This window comes from Macaca mulatta, chromosome 3 (assembly GCF_049350105.2).
Source record: "Macaca mulatta isolate MMU2019108-1 chromosome 3, T2T-MMU8v2.0, whole genome shotgun sequence".
Taxonomy (NCBI): Eukaryota; Metazoa; Chordata; class Mammalia; order Primates; family Cercopithecidae; genus Macaca; species Macaca mulatta.
In genome coordinates this window covers 127,309,929-127,333,338 of record NC_133408.1, presented here as the reverse complement: position 1 = coordinate 127,333,338, position 23,410 = coordinate 127,309,929, and the positions used below count along the sequence as shown (strand labels likewise).

At 33.7% G+C, this 23,410-nt stretch overlaps 1 protein-coding gene across 17 annotated transcripts in view; it reads left to right on the top strand.

Annotated features, from left to right (window-relative positions):
* AKAP9 (A-kinase anchoring protein 9) overlaps positions 1-23,410 on the top strand; it is a 172,792-nt gene that overhangs the window by 103,577 nt on the left and 45,805 nt on the right. For 8 of the 17 annotated variants that reach the window (XM_077997065.1, XM_077997075.1, XM_077997074.1 and 5 more), the window contains 6 exons: positions 2,272-2,477; positions 9,980-10,212; positions 18,474-18,636; positions 19,469-19,681; positions 20,666-20,704; positions 22,693-22,925. In XM_077997065.1, the coding sequence (XP_077853191.1) occupies positions 2,272-2,477; positions 9,980-10,212; positions 18,474-18,636; positions 19,469-19,681; positions 20,666-20,704; positions 22,693-22,925 (1,087 nt within the window). Of the gene's footprint in view, positions 1-2,271; positions 2,478-9,979; positions 10,213-14,793; positions 15,649-18,473; positions 18,637-19,468; positions 19,682-20,665; positions 20,705-22,692; positions 22,926-23,410 lie in introns of those variants that run through there. The other 9 variants (XM_015134121.3, XM_028846079.2, XM_077997067.1 and 6 more) reach the window with 2 other exon arrangements.

The window sequence follows — 23,410 nt, the reverse complement described above, 5'->3', positions numbered from 1 at the left end:
TCTATATAAATTTTGATTGGATATTAATCACATACTTAACTGTTAATATTAAGGTATTTGGATATTGAAACTTTCTTGATTAATTTTATACTTATATGCCATTTTGTATCCTAAAAACACAGTTCTACTTGTGAACTGTATTCTTTCACTGTATGGACATGTATTCAGTGTAAGCCATCCCCTGCCTTGTTTATTCTGAGAAAAAAATTACCGTTAGTGTAAATATTCTAAACTTCTTTCATGCATTTGCTACGTAACAGATGACAACTTTTAATCCATATCCCAGTCCTATAGAGGGATAAATTAATCACCTGATGTTAGCAAAACTTTTCCTTACTTTGATTTTGTAGAGGTTAATATAAAAATGTAAAATATTAGGTAAGAATAGTTATCCTACATTAGTATTAAAGACTTTAAGCACAATATTTTAAACTTTGTTCAAATGAAAATAATTTCTTTAATTTTAAATTAAAACTAATATTTACTAACTTAATTTCCTCCTTTTCCAATTTCTGTGACTGTCAACCCTCTTGTGTCCTCCTAACCTCCTTCCTCAGCTTGCATGGAGGAATTTGGCCCCTAAGATTTTGGCTTCCCCATTGGATCATCAGTATGGAACGCAGTCAGTATGGAACTCAAACAAGAAAGACAGTGTATGAAAATTAGAGTTACCATGGCAATATAAAATAAACACTTTGTTTATTTTATATTTTTTATCTCTAATTGGTAAATTTTGAAAACTATGCAGTATTTAATTTTTAGGAATTTTTACAGTAAGTGCCAATAAAATGAGTATTTTTTTTTAACCATCATATTAATCATTTAAGTAGAAATATTTTCACATTATTCTAGTCCTGGGGTTCGGCGCTTAAACAAAACCTCAGAACAAGTTAAGGAAATAAAACCCTTGGCTTCCTACTAAATTATTTTAGTTTTATTTTTAGTATTCTTGATTATATAAGCAGAGAACTTGATCTAGGTGCAAAAATAGAACTGTCTCTTTCACTTGACAAATACTAATGGAAAACTTCTCCATTTATTATCTTGTCTTAAAATAGATATGTCATGTGCCTGTGAAAACAGGTATCCTTTAGCCTGATTGTTGGCAATCGCCTACAATGTGAAGCTAAAAGATAAAACTATCTTAAGGCAGAAGACCTTTACCGTGAAAATCTTTTATTTAGTCTGCATGTATAAAGTGTGCCTTTGTTGAACTGAGTTGCTAGGACAAGAGAGTTGTTTAGTTTTTAAGAAAATTAATCAGGCAACCTTCTGAATCACCACTTATGGAAATACCTTGCTTCACATGGTAGAATGTTCATGTTAAGCAAAAAAGAGAGTGTACAAAAACACTTTGTTCAGGATGATCTCATTTTTGTTTTTAAAATATGTATATATTTATAAGAGGCAGGAGGAAAAGTCTAGAAATATAGGTATTAAAATTGTCATAGTTATTGCTGAGGTTTTTGGTGGGTGGTTTGCAGTATTTTCCAGATTTTTTAAAATAAGGATTACTTTTTAAAAAGAGAGACACCAAATTCATTCTATTTAGTTGAAAACAGGGTTCTTCTACTGACTGAAATGAGTGGTGAGTGTAACTTGAGAAATTTCTGTCTCTGGAGCAGATGTAATAAAAACAGCCTGTGATACTCCCTCTGGTGTTGACAGATAGTGATATTTCATTACAGACCTTTTTAAAAACAGATCTCTGCCTAAGTATTACTTTTTGTAATTTAAATATTCAGCTCATTACCATTAACTTGTACAAATACTGCCACATAATTTTTTCTGGTGTGATTTTGAAATTATGTTTTAAAATATGTTTTTATGTTTAACATATAGAAAGATTAAATGTACAAAATACATATGTATAACCATGAGCAGCAAGCTCAATAACTTGCATATGCTTTGGCACTGCCATACTTTTTAAAACTTAAATTTTGTCTCCCAAAATTTTCTCTTAACCTAGTTACTAGCTTAAGACTTTAGTTATTTTTTTCAAGTCAATTAGACATTGTACATTTTGAAAAATGGCATGATTAAGCTGATTGGCCAAAATTTTTCAGACAAAACAAATCATTTTATAATATAGTCACAAATAAAAAACAAGACGCACTTTATTGTAGATGCTATTGGGTATTATTTTAACAAAGAGGATCATCTGTTATTTTTCAAATCAAATATTTTGCAGTGTACTTTTTAGTGGACATAAGCAAAGTGTTTGCTTCAAAAATATTAAACATTTTAATCAATGCTTCTTTATCTATACAGGTATGCACTCCAGAAAGCTAATAACAGACTTTTGAAGATCCTTTTAGAAGTTGTAAAGACAACAGCAGCTGTTGAAGAAACAATTGGTCGCCATGTCCTTGGGATTCTAGATAGATCTAGTAAAAGCCAGTCATCTGCCAGCCTAATTTGGAGGTCAGAAGCAGAGGCATCTGTAAAGTCATGTGTCCATGAGGAACATACAAGAGGTACTAGTTTTCTATGTTGTTGAAACAATCATTTCAACAAATCTTGCCGAGTTCAAGGCATTTTGCCATGTGTGGAAAATATAGAAGAGAAAATAAGTATTTTCCAGCAAATGGACCTTCAAACAGAAATACATTAGAGTGACTCTTCTCAAATACCATTATTGTATAGCATTTGCAAGTGGGTATCATAGAGTTGTCATTATATTTATCCAGGGTTGCCACGGTGCCTACATAAACCAGAATGCTGTTACATTTCTCCACCAATAAAAAAATTTCTGCATCAGCACTCAGGACTCTTACCAGTATCTGTGAGGTATGGATGACATCCTGAAACCATCCTATAAATTAAGGAAAGATTAGAAATAAAGACTTTTTAGGAACCTAGCACCAGTTTCACATACCTGTTGAAATGGTTGGAAGAAAGCCTTGATAAGAAACCCAAGGTTTTTGGACTGTTCTCTGCTAGATTCTTTCTTCCTTTTGAAAAAGTGGATTGAAATATTATGCAATGTATATGGATCCAGAGATTAGGCCCTGATATGCCAGAGCTGTCTTTGTAACTCTGTCTTCCTTCAGCTGTGTGGATTCGGCTCTTCTTTCCGTTGCCTTTTTTTTTAAAGACAGTGTCTCGCTCTGTCGCCCAGGCTGGAGTGCAGTGGCGCATGCTAGGCTCACTGCAACCTCTGCCTCCTGGGTTCAAGCATTCTCCTGCCTCAGCCTGTCAAGTAGCTGGGACTACAGGTGCATGCCACCACACCCAGCTAATTTTTGTATTTTTAGTAGAGATGGGATTTTACCATGTTAGCCAGGCTGGTCTTGAATTCCTGACCTAAGGTGATCTGCCTGGCTTGGCCTCCCAAAGTGCTGGGATTACAGGCGTGAGCCACCATGCCTGGCCTCTTCTTTGCATTTCTTCCCATCACATTGCTGAACTCCATTGTCTCTTGTTTTTTCAATTTCTTTTTCCTTGCAGGAGAGGGAAATGAGGAAATCAGAAGTGGGGAAAAGTTTTGTGAGATGGAGAAACATAGGATCTGGACTCCTGGCTCAGATCAAGCTCGCAGTTCACTATCATTCCACACTCAAGCATCTCTCCCAGTTAGAGGCAGACCTAAGATGCCAGTTTTTGTAACTTTTGAAGAGCATTCTGTTTGTTAAATTTCATGTGGAGAAATGAGAAGAAATTATCCCATTTATGGAAGGTTTGCCTAATTATAAGTTAGCCAGTAGTGTGTTTCTAAGTACAGAGAAAAACTTGATTTGGAATTGCAAATAAAACTGATTTTTAAACACCTCAGTTGAGTTCAAAGATAGTTTTAAAAATTGCTTTTGGTAAATTAAAAGCTGAAATAATACTGAATTTTAAACCTTGCTTTCAAATTCACTCTTTTCAAACTTGGTAGAATTTTTCGAATTAACTTCACTCTTGGTTAAGCTCTCAATCACGGCTATTTTATTTCTGCATATGGATCTTTATAGAGAAGAATTAGGTAACATTTTCTTAGTCTGGTAAAAGTGTTTATCAAATTATGCTTTTTAAAAAACAATTATTTCACAAGCTTATTTCACTTAACCATTTAGGGAGGGATTTTGCAGTTCTACTGGTAAGACCTAGAGACCAGGTTGACTGCCATATTCAAAAGATACTCTGAGAATGTTCTGTGCATTACAGATGTATTTTGTGCTTTTGTTGTTAGTAGTTCTCTTAGATACTTCTCAACATGGCTGCCAAAGTATTCAGTAGACAACATGCCTTGAAAGACAGTGAACTTACTTCCAGAGCACTGTCTCCATAAAAAGGAATAAACTGATAATTTAACTTAAGCACAGAGGATTATATTTATGTTCATTTTCCATGAGAAAGCAGACCTAAAAAGACTTCTGATCAACTAGCCTATTTTCTTGCATAAGTGTATCTCAATCTTCCAACACAGGTGAAATATGTATATCCTATTTTAAGATACAGTAATGGTTTTCTTTCCTTTTTTCTTTTGAGTCTCTCTCTGTCGCCTAGGCTGGAGAGCAGTGGCTCAATCTCTGCTAACTGCAACCTCCACCTCCGGGTTCAAGTGATTCTCCTGCCGCAGCCTCCCAAGTAGCTGGGATTACAGGTGCCTGCTGCCATGCCTGGCTAATATTTTTGTATTTTTAGTAGAGACAGGGTTTTACTGTGTTGGCCAGGCTGGTTTCGAACTCCTGACCTCAAGTGATCCACCAGCCTCGACCTCCCAGAGTGCTAGAATTACAGGCGTGAGCCACTGCAACTGACCATAGTTTTCAATTATAAGCAATTTTATGAGTTTAATTCTACAGACATTTGCTTAACTATTTCTCTACGCTTTTAGCTTTACAGTAATTCATAGTCTAATGAAGAAGTCATTGCTATTCTGATTCAAAGCAAAATAGTCATAATACTTAATATTTTGCCTAAAACCACTACATATATTTGTATTAACTACTCCCTTTAAAATTTTAGTTAACTGTTGGCCAATTCTGAAAGAATAATATTGAGATAAGAGGAAAAACTAAATCCAGAGTTAAGAAATATAGTGTGTAGAATATTGTAGCAGAGATAATTTTGCTAGGATTAGTATCATTGGTTATATTTACTTTCCATTTAGTTACCTCCATCTTACTGTTTTTATGTTTAGCAGCAGTATCTTACTAATAAAATTAGAATAACCACTGATATCACTGGGGGACACTTAATGGATCCATCTTGCATCTTTGAGGATATATTGAGTTATTAGAATTTATAATTTAAAACTTTTTTTATAAACTTGAAAGAAAATACTGGCTTTAAAATATTATCACTGTGCTCCATATGTAAGAATTTTTTCTGATATTCCTTCATAAATATAATGGAAGCATTATTTTTTAAAATGAAATACACTTTTGAAAGATTTATGTTTTTTACTATAACAAAAATTTAAATCAATCTAATTGCGAAGCAACTTTTGCTTTTCAGTTTTCATATATGACTTTTTGTTGTAACACTTGTGATGTATTTTCAGCCTTCAAGTCTGAACATGTTTTGATTTTAAACATGTATGGACTTGTTAACACTCAAAAAATTAAGGAATAAAGTTGCTAATATTTGCTTCCTCTTAAGAGTAACCTACTTTATGAAATTAAAGGGAAATTTTGAGCTAACATAAAATCACTTAAACCTGAATGAATATTAGATCAGTTCATAAAAATGAATTCCCCAGGTTGTGTTGAAAAAAAATTTCCTTCAGGTGTTCGCTGTGATGATTCAGTAGTTTTATGCTCACCTCTCCCATAGGAGGCCAGGGATGGAATCTTATCTGCTGCTGCCTCCTTTTGGAGAAATGAGTTCTTACAGAAAGAATGCTAGGGGCTGAGAGTCATGGCTCACGCCTGTAATCCCAACACTTTGGGAGGCCAAGGCAGGCAGATGACCTGAAGTCAGGAGTTCAAGACCAGCCTGGCCAACAGGGTGAAACCCCATCTCTGCTTAAAATATGAAAATTAGCCAGGTGTGGCGGCACATGCCTGTAATCCCAACTACTCATGAGGCTGAAGCAGGATAATGCTTGAACCCAGGGGTGGAGGTTGCAGTGAGCCGAGATCGCACCACTGCACTAATCAGAAGGCCTTGTTTCTTTTCTAGCCCACTGTGATACTGGGCAAACCTGTTAAGTCTCCCAGGGCTTCAGTACAGTTTTCTCAACTGTCAGATACCAGGGTCAGACTAGAGCCTAGTGGTTTCCATTGGAGCCATAGAAGAGAGCCTTTGGGGCAGAGAAGGCTTTATTAAATTGCCTATCCTGCTTTAACCTGAGGAATTTATTGTTGTCTGTCAGGGAATGAATATGATATAATTCATAAAGTTAATAACTAAAGGACTTTAATAACCATCATTTACTATGTTTAAGACATAAATCCAAGAGGTTCACCACTTTGAAATGATTCTATTTACCAAAGTGGACATTCTAAGATTGTTATTGGCATCTTGTGACATTCCGCTGCTAATCTATATTATCCTCTGAATTTTTCCCTCCAAGACTAGTTGTTAAAGTCTTTCTCATTTTTCTATTTTATAGGATTTTTTTTTTTAATTCACTTTTTTCTTGGAACATATTCAGATTATTTCAGATGGTTTATACCTTCAAAATGTTATTAAGAAAATACCTTAAGCTAGTTGACATCTTCACCTTTTCTAGGTACTTTAATGTCTATTTTTAAAAATTAGCCATTTCAAGAAGCTAACATTCAAAGACCTTTTATAAGTTGCTCTCATGCACCCTCTATATTTTGTGGTTGAGATTTGCTCCCATCTAATACACAATACCTTCAGTCTTTTCCTCATGTTGATTCCTTCTCTATAGCCCAAAACATTAGACTATCTTCATACTGCCTTAAAACTGTAAGAAGTGTTGGATTTTTCTCACCTTTTTTCCCTGCTCAAGGTAAATTTAAGCAAACTTTTCTTTCTTTTTTTTTTTTTTTTTTTTTGAGACGGAGTTTTGCTCTGTTGCCCAGGCGGGAGTGCAGTGGTGCAATCTTGGCTTACTGCAACCTCCACCTCCCGTGCCACCATGCACAGCTAATTTTTGTATTTTTTAGTAGAGATGGAGTTTGGTCATATTGGTCAGGCTGGTGTTGAACTCCTGACCTCGTTATCCGCCTGCCTCGGCCTCCCAAAGTGCTGGGATTATAGGCGTGAGCCACCGCACCCAGATGATTTGACAACTGGGAGGTCAGTGTTGTCCTTTGAGAGAGCAGCTTTGGTACTGCAGGAATAGAAATCAAGGCTGGTGAACACAGGAGTCTCCATAGCATTTTCTCAGTCCTTGTCCTGTTTATCTTTCTAGACAAATAATGTTACTAAAGTGTCTTGAAGCTGTCCTTTTTTGTCTGCTGGAACATCTCTTTCCTGCCTCCCTCTGATATTTTTTAACACAGGTTCTTTTGTTAGATTATGATATACAGAGGCTTCAACTTTGCCTTTCTTCTCTCACTAAAAATTACTCCTAAGACAGATGTATCTACTTCCAAGGTTTCAATTCTCACCTTTCTACAAATGACTTCTAAGTCATTGCAGACCCAAAATTCCAACAGTTGACTCATCTCCACAAATCCCATTAACACTTTAGACTAATCATTTTTCATCCCTACTCTGTATACTTTCTCCTGATTTCTTAGTATTTTTCTTAATGATTTCTCTGTCACCTAAGAATCATCTAAGCTGGAAGCCCAGAGTCATCTTATACATAATCTTCTTTCCTTGTCTTCTTCTACATTGTCTTCTCCAACCTGTGCTCTTTCTCAACACCACCCCCCACCACCCATCATCTTAGTTCATGTCTTTATCCCCTCTCATCTAGACAATTGAAATAACCTGTAACCAATTTTTTCTCCTTAACTTACCTCTGCATTGCTACAGTTTGCTTCCTGATTCACATATTTGATATTATCTTCTTGTTCAAAATATGATTTACTCTTTCCATTTGTTTATAGCAAAACCCCTAAGGTTCCTATAAAATTTAAGACCATTTACAACTTGAATCCAGCTTACTTTCCAGCTCCCTTCTTTTAGCTCTCTCACCTACCTCACCACCACTTCACCATGTCCCTTTGCCCTAAAAAGCCTAGAGTTCCCATCATATCGCACTGTTCCCTTTGCCTCACATTTCTGTACCCATGAGAAAGAAAATGTTACTAGAATGTATTTAATTTTTCACATAAAGATGCTATAAATTCCAAGATTATCTTGCACTTCTAAATATTTTCAAGGCATTCAATTTTGAGCACATGGAGTACTATAAATAAGTAACAGTGTAGCTGATGTGTTTTTTACTTTGGGGAATAAAAACACAAAGTGAAAGTTGTATTTACTGTTACCTAAAAAATTAGATAAACCTATATATAATGGCAGACATTTAAAATCATGCCCTAAAATGCAATTTTGGGCTCTACAGCCAGTGACTTACAAAGAGGACGTGCTTAGTGAATATTGAATCGTGCTGAATTCAGATCTTGCATCTGAAGCTGTATCTGATGTCATTACTACATAGATTAAGAAAACTCAATATGGCACTAGCTACTTTAGCAAGACAAGTTCTAGTAAGTAGAACAGGTCAAAAGTACTTAATAGTGGTTAAGAAACAAAAATATTAACAGTTGTTTTCATATATGAAAGTACAAATCACAAAAATTAAATACTAATATACCTGAAATAAGCAAAAAACAAAACAAAACAAAAGCAGGATCATGTAGGAATTCAGCATAGAATCATTTCTACTATACAACTTGCATACAACCAAAGGGATAATTAAGATGCATATGCATTCAAGCTTTGAAAATGCCAAACAGCAACCCATGAAAATATCGAAATTAGCTCAGTCGAGAGAGTGGGATAGCACATTGTACTTCAAACTCAGTACCTATTAGCAATATAAGGAGGTTACCTGACTGCTAGTTTCACTTATGGCTTCTAGGAGTTTTTCAACTGCTGCTTGTAGTTGAGAGCTAATGTGTCAAACTGAGTGCTTATTCCAAGCACTTGGTACCTGAAGATTTCCTCTGCTTTAATTTGTTAACTTTGTACACTTACTGATAACAAATATGTACTACATGCAATAAAAGATTAGGTAATTCCTCTTCAGGAAACTTCACTGTTGGGTTGTAACATCTGCCACAAATGAGTATTTAATGTCAGTGGTGAATAGCCTGTGCTTTTATTATAGCTTAGAGAAAACACTTGGAAAGCTTATCTTCTACCCATGCAAACTCATTTTTTTTACATAAGAAATAAGAATAGTGTGGGTAATGTAGATAACAATGTCCATAATTAAATTAGAACTGCTTGTCAGCCTAATCTTATCCCAGTATTCCTCTTTAAAAAGTAGCAAGCAACAAAATGGTCTTAGTTCCTTTTACTGTGTAGCCAGAGCAGATTGTATTGCCCAGTGTTGGCTCAAAAAGTTAGTCATCACCAGACAAATTCAAGCACTTATTTCTATCCTGTAATCCCAATGTAGGCTCAAAAGTCAGTCTGCTCCCGACAAATTCAAGCACTTATTTCTATCCCTCTGTACACTTGGAACGGCCTACTGCACAATGCTTCTCTTTTCTTGTGATTGTTTATGTGTTTGCTTATTACATTGTAAAGTCGTCAAGGGTTGGAGCCAGATCTTGTCACCTATATGTCCCTATTACTTAGCAAACTCTGCACGGTGGGCATGTAGTAAATTTCTGTTGATAGGTATCTCAGAAATTTTTATCAAAGAAAAAAATACTGAATTACCCAAATAATTTCTGCAAATTCCTGTTAGCATAACATTTCTCATTCTTTTGCTTGGTTATTGAATAATATTATATCCTATATTTGCATATTTTATTTGTTTGGTTGCAATGTTATTTTAAAAGACCTTACAATTTCCATGATTTCCAGTGTTACTTTGATTTTGTTTTATAACTTTAAAAAAGTATGATTATTATAATTAATTTATGCCTTTAAAATACTGTTATTCTAGTTACAGATGAATCCATTCCCTCTTATTCTGGAAGTGATATGCCAAGAAATGACATTAATATGTGGTCAAAAGTAACTGAGGAAGGAACAGAGCTGTCACAACGACTCGTGAGGAGTGGTTTTGCTGGAACTGAAATAGACCCTGAAAATGAAGAACTTGTGCTGAACATTAGCTCTCGACTACAAGCAGCAGTTGAAAAACTCCTAGAAGCCATAAGTGAAACTAGCAGTCAGGTAACCTCCTTATATTGCTAATATGTACTGAGTTTGAAGTACAATGTGCTATCCCACTCTCTCGACTGAGCTAATTTCGATATTTTCATGGGTTGCTGTTTGGCATTTTCAAAGCTTGAATGCATATGCATCTTAATTATCCCTTTGGTTGTACAAAAGTTGTATAGTAGAAATGATTCTACACTGAATTCCTACATGGTCCTGCTTTTGTTTTGTTTTGTTTTTTGCTTATTTCAGGTATATTAGTATTTAATTTTTGTGATTTGTACTTTCATATATGAAAACAACTGTTAATACTTTTTGTTTCTTAACCACTATTAAGTACTTTTGACCTGGATCTTGGCCAGTATTAATGCTGTTGCTGCTACTTGATACCATTGTAAATTATGAGCAGTTTAGTTAATGCAACATAGTATTTGTCTTTTGAGGAGCAACGTGAAAAATGTTAAATAAATCAAAAATGGTCAGTGGTTCCAATAGGCTACTTGTTTTTAACAGGCTATTAGAGAGAAACTTCTTCAAAATTTGTTAATGCTGCCAATAGTCAAGCGTGTGGGCTCCGCCTGAAACATTCACTTCCCCAGGCCAAGACCACAGCTCATAGCAGCTGTCTGCTTATGTGACCAGGTAGTGAAGTACAGTAGGAGTCTGACCATGGCATTTTCCAGATTTTTCCCAATTTGTTAAATACTAAATCCACACTGTGTTATTTAGCTTCTACTGTATTGTTGTAATTTAAATATCACTGAATGGATCACAAAAGCTTTGTGTAGAGCAGTAACCCTACGGCAGAGACTTTTCAAAGTGCAGCCCTTAACCAGCAATATCAACATCACCTGGTGATATGTTCAATATATAAATTCTTAGGCCCTACCCCAGACCTACTGAAATTGGGAGCCCAGCAACCTGTGTTTTTAATAAGTCCTTTATATGATTCTGATTCACACTAAAGTTTGAGAACCACTAATCTGTGGATTATTAGTATAATGTTCACATTGTTCTCTGGCTTAATTTTGAAGTACTGTACTAACATCTTTTATATAAAATGTTAAGCTAATTGTTGACATTAGGTATAATAAGTTATAAAAATCAGATATTTCTTAAGTAAATAATATTTTTCAGCATTTCGAATAGGAGTTTTAAAAACTTTCTTTTAAACTAATTTCAGTTCGGTTTTTAATCTTCCATGGATAGATGCTTAAAGCCATTGATTTCTTCAGAATAGTCTCATTAATTAATAACTAAAATTATCTTGAACCTGATGAATATTTTTAACGGATTGACACAGAATAATGTGTAATATCTTTGTGAAATAACTTATATTCCACTTTCCTCTTCAACATGTCATTATTTGGTTCTACTTTATAATAGTATACTTCCCTTTAACTTTCTTTTTTTTTTTTTCACTTATTATAACAAAATGTAAAACAGCTGGGAGGCATGCTGTGATATCTTTGTGTTTTCAGTGAAAGAGAAATTCAGGAAAATAGCTTTGTACAGAATACTCTGAGACCAGAGAAGAGAGCAGCATCTGACATATTAGAGTATACTGGGGACCAAGTAAAGTTTACTGTGGGACTTGATGCTTAAGATGAGTCATTCAGTGGCAAAATTTTTGAATATTAGGGCACTGGACAAGAATCTGCCTTATAGGCTGATTGGCTGATTTCATAATGTGTATTATAGGAGTTATTTACTTTAGATATTTTATTTGAGGGGTAACTTGCCCAGTGGTATGTCCAAGTCCATATTATAATACATTTCTTGCAATGGTTTTACCTCTCTTTTGCTTGGACAGGCTACCATACAATCAGGCTTATATTTACTTTATTGTTAGGTTCCTACTGGTTGGGATAGCTTTCATGATAGTATTAAAAAGAATGCTTAAGAGACTGCCGTAAGGCCCTTAGAGAGGTAATCTCTTTAACACAATCCTTATTCAGTAGTCTCTTTGTGGTTCTGCAGAAATGTTATCTTTGAGAGTATGGTTTCACAGATTCTAGACTCCTGGATCAGGTAGAAATCAAAACCATTCTCTTCTTTGGGAATAGTTTTTCAGCAATTAAAGTTTTCCAGAATCCAGAAGTATTATTTAGAGCCATAGGAGGTTATTTACCAAGAGATTCCCCTAGGCCTTGGAAGAAATTAATGGATATGTAATTTATTCCCATGGTGTGATTTTCACTATAAGAAATTTTCATGGGCTTCCTAATACTTGTTTTTAAGAATTACAACATCAAAGCTACATGCTTCTATATTTTCTCCAGAAAAGGAATCTGAGGATGAAACAGTAGTATAACTTAAGATTTTGTTTTGTCATTGTTGTGTTTGAAACATAACTGTAATCAAAATACTGAAACACATTTTGCCTTCAAGTATTGTCCCCAGTATGCTCAGCATTGGTCCAGGCTCCGTCAGGGTAATGTTTACAGGTTATAGGCCCTCTGTGAAATAACTTAGAAAAATAGGGAACAAATCAAAGTCCAAAAGAGAGCAACAAAAGTGTTTTACAGTTTGAAGAAAATAATTTATGAAGAAAGGTGGTTAAATGGTTTGACATTATTTGATTTAAGTAAAGCTATTTTGTTTAGGAAACAACTCTATGCTGCAAATTAATAGCCTTCAAATATACATTAAAATCTCAATTATCTGAAACCCAGGGATAATAAGCTAGTCTGGATAATTAAAAGTGTGTTCTTCTAAGTCATATTATAACTATCTTTGATTGCAAGAAGTTTTATATGCTTTCTAAAACAGAGGGGAAGCAAGATAGAATATAATTTGAATTATTCTAATTCAGTCACCTTTCTGAACATCAATTAATATATCATCAGTTAATATTACTGTTGTTACAAGGGCTGTATGCCACTATCCTGAATCACCTTTCTTTAATACTGCTTTTTTGAGTCTTTTTTGCCCTAATTTTACTCTATTTTCTTTGTGTAAGCTTCTTACCTTGACCTGTGTTCCTAATATAACTACTTACTTACAGGTTTTTGTTTTACATGGATGGAAGCAAGTTTTACATGCTTCCAAAAATGGGTGAAACAATAGACTATAATTTCAATTATTTTAGTTCCAGGTCATCTTTATGAACATGAATTAATATAATATTCCATCAATTAATATACTGTTATGAGGACTCTTTGCCCTATACTGTGATCATCTTAATCTGTTACTTTTTTTGGTCCATTTTTCTCAGTAATTTCTCTCTCGTATCTTTGTAGTTAGTTCTTATCCTGACCTAAATGTTACTGTTTATAAAGGGCTGTTTCTTACTTACAGATTTTGTTTTTGCTTCAAATAAGAGAATTTGGATATCAGATTATCAAAACAAACTGTAGTTTGCAGAGGGAGCAGGGAAAGAGTATTTTAAGAGGTATTTGATAGGCTAAGCGTGGGTCCCCACAGTTCATAAAGCTGAGCAGCTGGGATATTGACAACTTCTATCTGCCAAAGCCCCACTAAAGTCACATTTAGCTGCAGCAGTGATAAGATTAGTCCTCTATCTTGTATAGGTGTTTATTAGGGTTTCTTATGCAACCCTCCAGTTAGCCTGTGAACGTGCTTTGTTAAGACATCTTCACAGACTAACTGGAGGGTCGCATAAGAAAGCCTAATAAAAAAATTTTATTGCCTAGTCCAGACTTGTAAGAGGCAACTGCCCCTCCACAGGAAATACAATCCATTTCCCTGTAAATTCTGGCTTTCTGTAGAAAATGTAATTTTCTCTGCCCTAATTATTAGTCTACCTACCGTGAAATGGTTTGAGTACTGGCTTACACAACTTTATAGTGTGAGTCACTGTAGAATGGATTTGTGTTGGTATTACCTGCCTTCTTTAGCATGCATTTTTCCATTTAAATAAAGGCTTTGTGGATTTAGGATATTTAGTTACTGGATAGAAAAACACCAAAATGAGGGCTTTTTCCTTTCTTTAAAACAACTTTCATTATTGAAAATCTTTTAATATTAAAAAGTAAGTTGTTGATCTAAAATTCTGAGTGGCTTACTTATTCACCATTGCCCAGGTTTCTGGAGCTACCCAGAGGCTATTATATATAACTTGGGCTTTTAAAGTTTAGTCAGGGTTCATAGGATACCTTAAGTGGTATAGTTTTCAACTATTATATACAGTGCAGCTTTAAAAAGAATTTTTTCCTTAACATGTACTCCATAAACAATATGAAAATAGGTTATAACTGAAATGTCTATATTTAGTTTTAGTGGCTGCTTGAAAGATGAGTAATATTTCTAAGGAAATAGCAAAAGTAAGTTTTTAATTTTCCAGAAATAATTATGGTTATTTTATATACTTGAATAACTTATTACTACTAATGTGGACTCCAACATAATTAATTTCACATTTTTAAATTAAAGCAATTTTTTAATGGAATGGAAAAACACCAGCTTATCTTACAGACATTATAAACTTGTCTAAATGCCCTTTCAAAGTCGTGACGTGGAACTTGGATCCTGTCTGGCAGGCTTTTTTGTGGGCGTATTAATTCACATTCCACCTGTCAGTGTACCTATAGGTAAAGACATTAAACCACACCCTCTGTTCTGACCTTTTCCTCAGGGGACACTGACTAGAATCCTTTGGCTCAGCATGAGAGGCTACTTGAATAGCTCAGTTCAAAAGAGCTTTTCCTTTTGAATAGAATGAAGCAGCAAGAGCAAGGGAAATAATGTTGCAACTGGATTTCTCAAGACTGCTACTATGGAGATTTCAAACTTGACCTTCCCTGCCAGGTTCTGCTTTGAAGGCTTACTTACTACTACAGACATCGTTGATACTAAAAGCAGTTTTATTGCTCATCTAATTAGATGTTTATATTTTTATTTTTCTCTTCAAGGACTTAGTTATGCTAGTTTAAAAGGTGTTTTTGTTTGCTTGCTTTTTGTTTTTTGTTTTTTTTGGTTTTTGTTTTAGTTTGGGTTTTTTTGAGGGTGGATGAAGATTGATAAGAGACCTAAGTTTTTTTTAGATTTTTAGTTTTTTTCCTGGACTTTCCCTTCCTTTTATTGTGCAGTTGTATGAATTAATTTTATAATGTTTATTTGGTAGTGCTAAAGAAGGAAATTTTTATACTGCTATGATAGATCTTGATAAACTAAAAAGAACTTTTTAATGTACTAGAAAACTGATAAAGCAAATTAGGAAGCTTGGCAGCTATATCTTCTGAGATGGATTCTTATAGCACCTATTTGGCAACTGTCAAACTCAGTGGCTCATGGTTAGAAGAGCAAGATGAAGACATTTATGAGGTTGAGTCTCGCGTGCCTTTACCACATCCTTTTCCTCTATTTGAACATTTGGATGAAAATAACTCAGTAATTGTTAATACTTCTATTTTCCATATTATTCATAAAAGAAATGGACATATATTAAAGCTTATTTCTAAAATTTCACTGCCTACCCCTCCTTATTCAGTAAGTATAAAAAATATTCATTTAAACACTATAATGAGAAATTAAATTTTCAGTGTCTATATTAATGCTAAATGGGATAGAACCTTGTTTGATGTGTTACTATTCATTCATCCTAGATGTATTTAAGGGCTAAATTTGGTCTGAGTTCCAACTTGGCTATGTTTTTAATTACAGAAAGCAGAATGAGATAATATTACATTTCTCCAATGCCAGGCAGGTTGTTTAAAAAGATCTTGCTTTTCCTTAAGATTCTTGCTTTTGTACGTTTGTGATGCCCATCCTGAATAAGAATGGAATAATTATTATATTTGAGAGACTGGGTATTGTGATACTTATAAAACAGCTAAGTGAATTGTCATTGAGCAATTAGGAAATATTTACAATCATGATATATTGGATGTTCCAGACAAGGAAAAAAGGAAGCTTGGGTTCTAATTTTAATATTCTTAACAACCTAAGGAACTTATTTTTTGTTTTTAATATGCCTCCTAATCTTGTGGAACAAGATCCCTTTCTGCTTTTTATATGAAATATATTTTATAAACATTGTTAAGGATAAGTGTTTAGCATAAAGAGGCTTGAATATTTAGTATTTCAGGTTCACTACAAGTTATTCAGTATAACTAAAAGTTATTCAGCACTTTTTATGACTTTCATAGCTTTATCCTGTACTAGTTAATATTTAACAAGCCAAATGGTTTTCAGAATAGTTTTGCTACCTCTTTTGCAACTTTTATATTAAAGTGACAGAATATTAACTGATACTTTACATGTACTTTTAATGTAATTATAAGTTTCTTAAATATTTTGGAAATACTGAATATTAAATTTTATATACTTCATATTGTTATAGATATTAGAAATAAACATACTCTGAATGGAAGAAGATTCTTTATTAAGTATTTGGATGAACATTTGAAGGGTGTTTCTTATCTCCCGATAAAGTATGAATCTCATCTGCTGTAATAAATGAAATTTTTTTGCTAAATTTACTATATTTGATTGTTCCAACTTTTTTGTTTTATTTTATAAAACTGAAGTTTTTTCTTGTGGTTTTATGATAAATATTTAAATGGATTATAAGCCTGGTTAAATCTTGTCAAGAAGTAGAACATGGAAACAAAGACTTATTTAATTTACTTACCTAAAGCAAGCATTTATTTTGTTGTAAATCCTTTGTTGTATCCCTATAGTAAATTTGAAAAAGGAAAAAAAATGCATATCCTTTTTAGTCATGTGTATTTACTACATAGTCTTTATGTAATGAACAGAAAAAAATGACATACGTGTATATAAAAGCAATTGATACGTTTTTAAAATATGGATTGTGACTGTAAATTCAGGAAGTAGTTGTATATAAATTAGTTCATACTTTATTATGTGTCTTTATAATAAAAATTAATGATATTAGTTATCCACACTTAAAGGAAAAACTCTTGCCAACTAAAAGTAAAAATACTCCTTTTGAGATAACATATTACGGGTATTTTAGGAAATAATTTATAATTTAGAATGTAGGATTAATTTTCTATTATGAGTCTTAAATGTGTATTCATATTAATTTTAAACACGTTATAAGTGATATTTGAGATATCCTATTAAAACAAGAATAATCGTATACTGGATATTTTGGAAATTGATTTAGAGTGGCCATCAAAAACTATAGTTACTCTAAAATCCATTTGCTATGACAAATGCTGCTCGGATGTGAAAAGCAGAAGTCTTTAACAATAAAGTATTATTTAATATTATCATGATTTTGTAATACATTTTCGATATGTGTCTATAAATTAGAAACCACTACATTTGATCATATTTTAAGCTTAAAATGTAGTAATATCTTTTTAATGCACAAAGTACTTTATATATAAATTTACAAATTCTTATGACTTTACTGTGAGCCTGTTATTAATATATGTGATGGTTTTTTGTTAAAATTTTTGGACTAAATACTAGAAACATTTGAGTTCAATTTTTTCCCATGTAATTGTTTCAGTAATAACAGATAAGCAGGTACTAATATTCAAAAGCTCAGAAAACTAAGGCAGAGACAGTAGTTTTCTGCAATTTCACAGAGCTCATTTAGTAGCAGTGATCAAGAGAGCTTTGGCCTTAAGCCTCCTATCATCTTAAAAAATTGTTTAAGAATATAGTCAGTATGTGCTATTGGTAGTATTTTAAGGAATCTGTGTTTATGGTTAATGTCTGTGTATTGTAAGGTTTTGAAAATAAGCTGAATATTCATAGGAGCTTTAGATGTTTCACAAATGGACAGAAATACAAAGCTTTTAGTTAAGTACATGGATTATAAATATAATTTCATTTTGTTGTGCCACTATGGTTTTGTTAATTGATGCCACTGTATTAATCATGTATTATTAGTACCCCACAGTATACAACAGATACTGTAGGAGTCACAATCCATAAATACTAAATGTAAAAAAGTTTATCATAGACCATATAGCTACATAAAATTCTTTGGCAAATACAGTAAATGCCTGTGCTTTGTTAATTTTATATCTTCTTTTATATGATAAACTACACAGCCATTGATTTAAAGTGGCTTATATCCAAAAGAAGCATATTCTTTTGTTCTGTAAAGCTAGAATATGTCACTTTACAGAAAGTTGTGCACAGCCAATATACATGTCTCCTCTGATTTATCCTGCCTGCTAATCTTAGCATGCACTGGTAATATCTATATGACTACAATTCAGTAGTATCTCTTTATTTTAAAATCCCCCTTTTTTCCAGCTTTAATGGGGAACGAAACTAGTATTTCCACACTTTATTTTCTTTTATATATTGTTTCCCTCTTTGTTTAGCTTGAACATGCGAAAGTTACACAGACAGAGTTGATGCGTGAGTCGTTTAGACAGAAACAAGAAGCAACAGAGTCCCTTAAGTGCCAAGAGGACCTTCGAGAGCGCCTTCATGAGGAGTCCAGGGCCAGAGAACAGCTAGCTGTGGAGCTCAGTAAGGCTGAGGGTGAGCAATTTGCCATTGACAACTAAGGGTACAGAAATTTCAGTCTTAAAATAGAGACTTTTGATGCACAGCCAGGTTTGGAAGCCGTCAATCCAATTTAGAGTGACCATTAAAAAGTACTTGTGGTTTATCTTCAAAGTTCCTCCAAGCAATTTTTAAAACTATATATATATATTTAATTATAAAAAGAATTTATAGAGTTACAGAAAATATTAATAATTTCAGAAAATACCAAAAAGGATGGTGGTGACTTGTTACCATAATCACACCATCTTAAGACAACCTTTGTAATTTAAAGATGAGGAAACTGAAGCTTAAAGATGTTATTAAATTGTTAAAGGGCACCATTACCATTAAATGGTGATTCCAGGCTTTGAATCTCTAAAGCCCTATGCTCTTTTTAATTCTTCTCTGCTGTTACGGGTGTTGGCCTTCTAAAATTACTTAAAATACCAACTTTCTAATTTTCAAAATGTGATTCATTTCACAAGCATCTAATTTGTATTAAGCTTTTCAGAAACTTATTGTTTATATCTGTTTAATAAAGTGAGTTACACCTACGTGATGTGATACTTTAGTATAGCAAAGTATTAGAAAATTCAGAGAAATTTCATGTTTTTGCACAATGGTAAACAACGAAATGTCTGCATTGACCATACCCTATTAAAGGTTGATAGTTGTTGTGATGAGCAGCAAATTCATTCAAGACTTTTAATAGGTTGGAATGATGGAAAGTTTTGCTAACAGTACACCTTTTGTTGTTTATATTAAAACCTAGTGGTTGAATCTGAAATGAATAATAGTTCTATTTTCTGTTAATTTTATTTTATAGGTGTCATTGATGGCTATGCAGATGAAAAAACTCTTTTTGAAAGGCAAATTCAGGAAAAAACTGATATAATAGATCGTCTTGAGCAGGAGTTGTTATGTGCAAGTAACAGATTGCAAGAATTGGAGGCAGAGCAACAGCAGATCCAAGAAGAAAGAGAATTACTGTCCAGACAAAAGGAAGCTATGAAAGCAGAGGCAGGCCCAGTTGAACAACGTATGTATTTTCTGAATTTGTATGAAACATTCCACTGATTTTATTTATATTCTTCAAAGGCTTAAAGTGGCTTTTTTCCTCTTTCAGTGCCATTATTCATATATTTTATAGAGATTTGAAAAATTATAAGAAATCTACCTTATAGATAAATGTCTCATTAGCCAATCATGTGGAATTAGGTTTGTTTTTTTTTCTTTGTCTTTTTCTTTTTCCTTAGGCAGATGTTAACAGGAAAAGATAGTTCTTCATTTATCCTCAGACTTCTGCTTCAAGAGAAAGCTGCAAATAATGAGGCAGGATATTTTTAAAATTGTATAAGGTTTAGTTCTAATAGCAGAGAAGCAGCAAAAATGTATACTTGGATTAAATATCTAAAAGCACTGATCTGGCACTAGTAATGAGCAGGTGGAGGGGATTTTTGACTTGCAAGCAGAGTAGATTTAAAAAGGTCAGTGGCTGGTAGGCTGACATCTAGTTTAATCTAAGTAGGAATTCAATAATACTTAAATGTATAAGTAACCTTTCATTTTTCATTAAATAAGAAATTAAGTAATATCTTGAAGTGAAAGTTTGTTTAGCAGTAAATGTCAGTCTTTGTAACGATGGAACTTTAAATCCTGTTTACCATGTCCTCTTTGATGTTACACATGCAGTTGGATTTTTAAATGTTTTAATTTTTCACTTATTTCATTTTATCAGTTTAGAAATACAGCATACATTTTTGTAATATAGTTAAGTTTCTTCCGGCTGCTCAAATTAATTAAACAGGTTTAGTTTGGAATTTTTAATGTGGAAAGTATATGTCATGCAAAATATTCAAGAAATACTGGAACTTCTCAAAATATTACCAGTGATAATCAGTGTCTTCAACTCTTGCTTTTGATACGTGTGTGTGCATGTGCATTATCCCATTTTAGGAAGTGGGAGACATATAAATTATACTTTTGTTTTGTCTTTTTTTGTTGTTTTTCTCTATTCTCCTAGGACTAGTAGATGCTGCAGTCGATGCAGCAGCGGGAGCAGGTGTGTGTATACAATTGCATGGCCAGTGTTTGGGTGGTAGACTTGAAACTCCAAAATGTGGGTGACCTCTGGATTTTCAACCAACTAACATCTCTAGTTTTGCAGTGTTGCTGTTGTTTCATACTTACAGTTTTTAACAACAAAAAAAAAACTTTTCTTATGCTAAAAGTACAAATTTTCATTGAAATTAACATCTGAGATTCATACTGACCATCATCTTATGATGTCTGTTTTTGCATAGAGCTTAAAACCATTTTGATTTTGTTTGTTTGTTTGTTTTTGAGATGGAGTCTTGCTCAGTCGCCCAGGCTAGAGTGCAGTGGTGTGATCTCAGCTCACTTCCACCTCAGCCTCCTGAGTAACTGAGACTACAGGCGGGAGCCACTACACCTGGCTAATTTTTTGTACTTTTAGTAGAGATGGGGTTTCACCATGTCGGCCAGGCTGGTCTCGATCTCCTGGCCTCAGGTGATCCACCCACCTCGGCCTCCCAAAGTGCTGGGATTACAGGCGTGAGCCACCGTACCCAGCCAGTTTGATTTTTTTAAGAAAACATTTAATAAATATATTAAACTCTGTCAATCTATGAGTTTTTAAAATGTTCCTTCTAGGCCGGGCGCGGTGGCTCAAGCCTGTAATCCCAGCACTTTGGGAGGCCGAGACGGGCGGATCACGAAGTCAGATCAAGACCATCCGGGCTAACACGGTGAAACCCTGTCTCTACTAAAAATACAAAAAAATTAGCCGGGCGTGGTGGCGGGCGCTTGTAGTCCCAGCTACTCGGGAGGCTGAGGCAGGAGAATGGCGTAAACCCGGGAGGCAGAGCTTGCAGTGAGCTGAGATCCGGCCACTGTACTCCAGCCTGGGTGACAGAGCGAGACTCCTCTCAAAAAAAAAAAAAAGAAAAATGTTCCTTCTAAATCAGGAAGTATGTAAGATGATGGTAGCAAAAGATCAATAAAATTTAATAGAGACTTTTTGGTTGATTTATTTTTGTATTAACATCTAATATTAGTATTGTTTTAAAAGGAAAGCTGTTTTCTAGAGATTCCTAGTCCTGAGTACAATGTTGGCATACCAGTTAATTTAAAGACCCTAGGGATATGTTCTTTCCATTTTCTTCATTAGAAGATTGTTTTATTTTTATTATATACACTGTTATATTAATAATAATAGCTAACACATAGTGCTTACCATACCTCAGACACTCTTCTTTACATATATTCACTCATTTAATGCCAAAATAACTCTAAGAAATCAGTAATAATATTATTCTCAGTTTACATATAAGGAAACTAAAGGACGTCATCATAATTGTCACATGGGAGGTAAGTTGCTGAGCTAGGTTGAGCCTACAGTCTGTTCTTAAGCACTACACCATACTGCCTCTCATAAATGTCAGTTTTCCCTTGATCCACATACGTGTGACCATGCAAAAGCAACTCAGGAATATGGATCTAATAAGGAGTAAGACTAACAGGAAATTTCAATTATAGCTGTATTTGTATTTCTGTAACTCTTAGACTTGCCTTGGTTAAAGATTTACAGTGTTTGATCTTCATGTTTTTTGTGTATGCAAATAAAATTGACTTTATGGGTTTGGAATGAATTGCTTTTTGCCTGAGGTGAAGAGAGCGGTGAGTTTTTTCTGTGCTTGAATTTAATTGGACTTTGTTCTTTGCCCAATAGTAAAAATAGATTTTTTTTGGTTATTTGCTATGTTGTTTTCACAAAAAATATTATTTTTAGTGACAGGACATATTTTTGTTAATTCTGCGTAATTTTATTAATAGCTTGTTTGTTTATATAGAAGTATTTTAATATAATTTTGATATTTTCATAAGAGAATATTTACTTTCATGTGTATTTAAAATTATTCTCAGCCTTTTATTTCATGAAGGTAAAATTTGGACATAGTTATCAGGGATTTCATTATCATAACATCATTAATTATTATTTAATTCAGTATACTTTGTATTAATGTACAGAATTACTACAGGAGACAGAAAAATTAATGAAGGAAAAACTAGAAGTACAATGTCAAGCTGAAAAAGTACGTGATGACCTTCAAAAACAAGTGAAAGCTCTAGAAATAGATGTGGAAGAACAAGTCAGTAGGTTTATAGAGCTGGAACAAGAAAAAAATGCTGAACTAATGGATTTAAGACAGCAAAACCAAGCATTGGAAAAGCAGTTAGAAAAAATGAGAAAATTTTTAGATGTAAGTATTCTCAAGTTGAATATTGATTTTTCTCAGTAGAATGTTCTTTGCTAGTATACTAGCCTATGAATTTTAAATCATGAAAAGACTGTTGAATTAGTTTTTCAATGTTTTATTAGGTGTCGATTCTGCTAATTGATCAAAAAGTACTATTCCAATCATTAATTTTTATTATACAGCACTCAGAATTAAAATCAGTACATTTTATTATGTATTGAATTATACATAATAAAAATTATGAATAAGCCCCACTAGTTTACGTTTCCAAATTCAGATCAGAAGCTTATTCTAGTTTTTTATTTAACCACAGGGTAAGATAGGCAAAGAGATAATGGGCCACCACTGTTTCACCTGTAAAAGATACACACAGGTAACAGTGTGGCCTTGGAAATGGGCCTGGAACAGTGGTCATGCTGCCATTACTCTCTTCCAAAAATATGTTAAATCTCTAATTTCACATTTTTTTTTCCTTTGAGATTTCACTT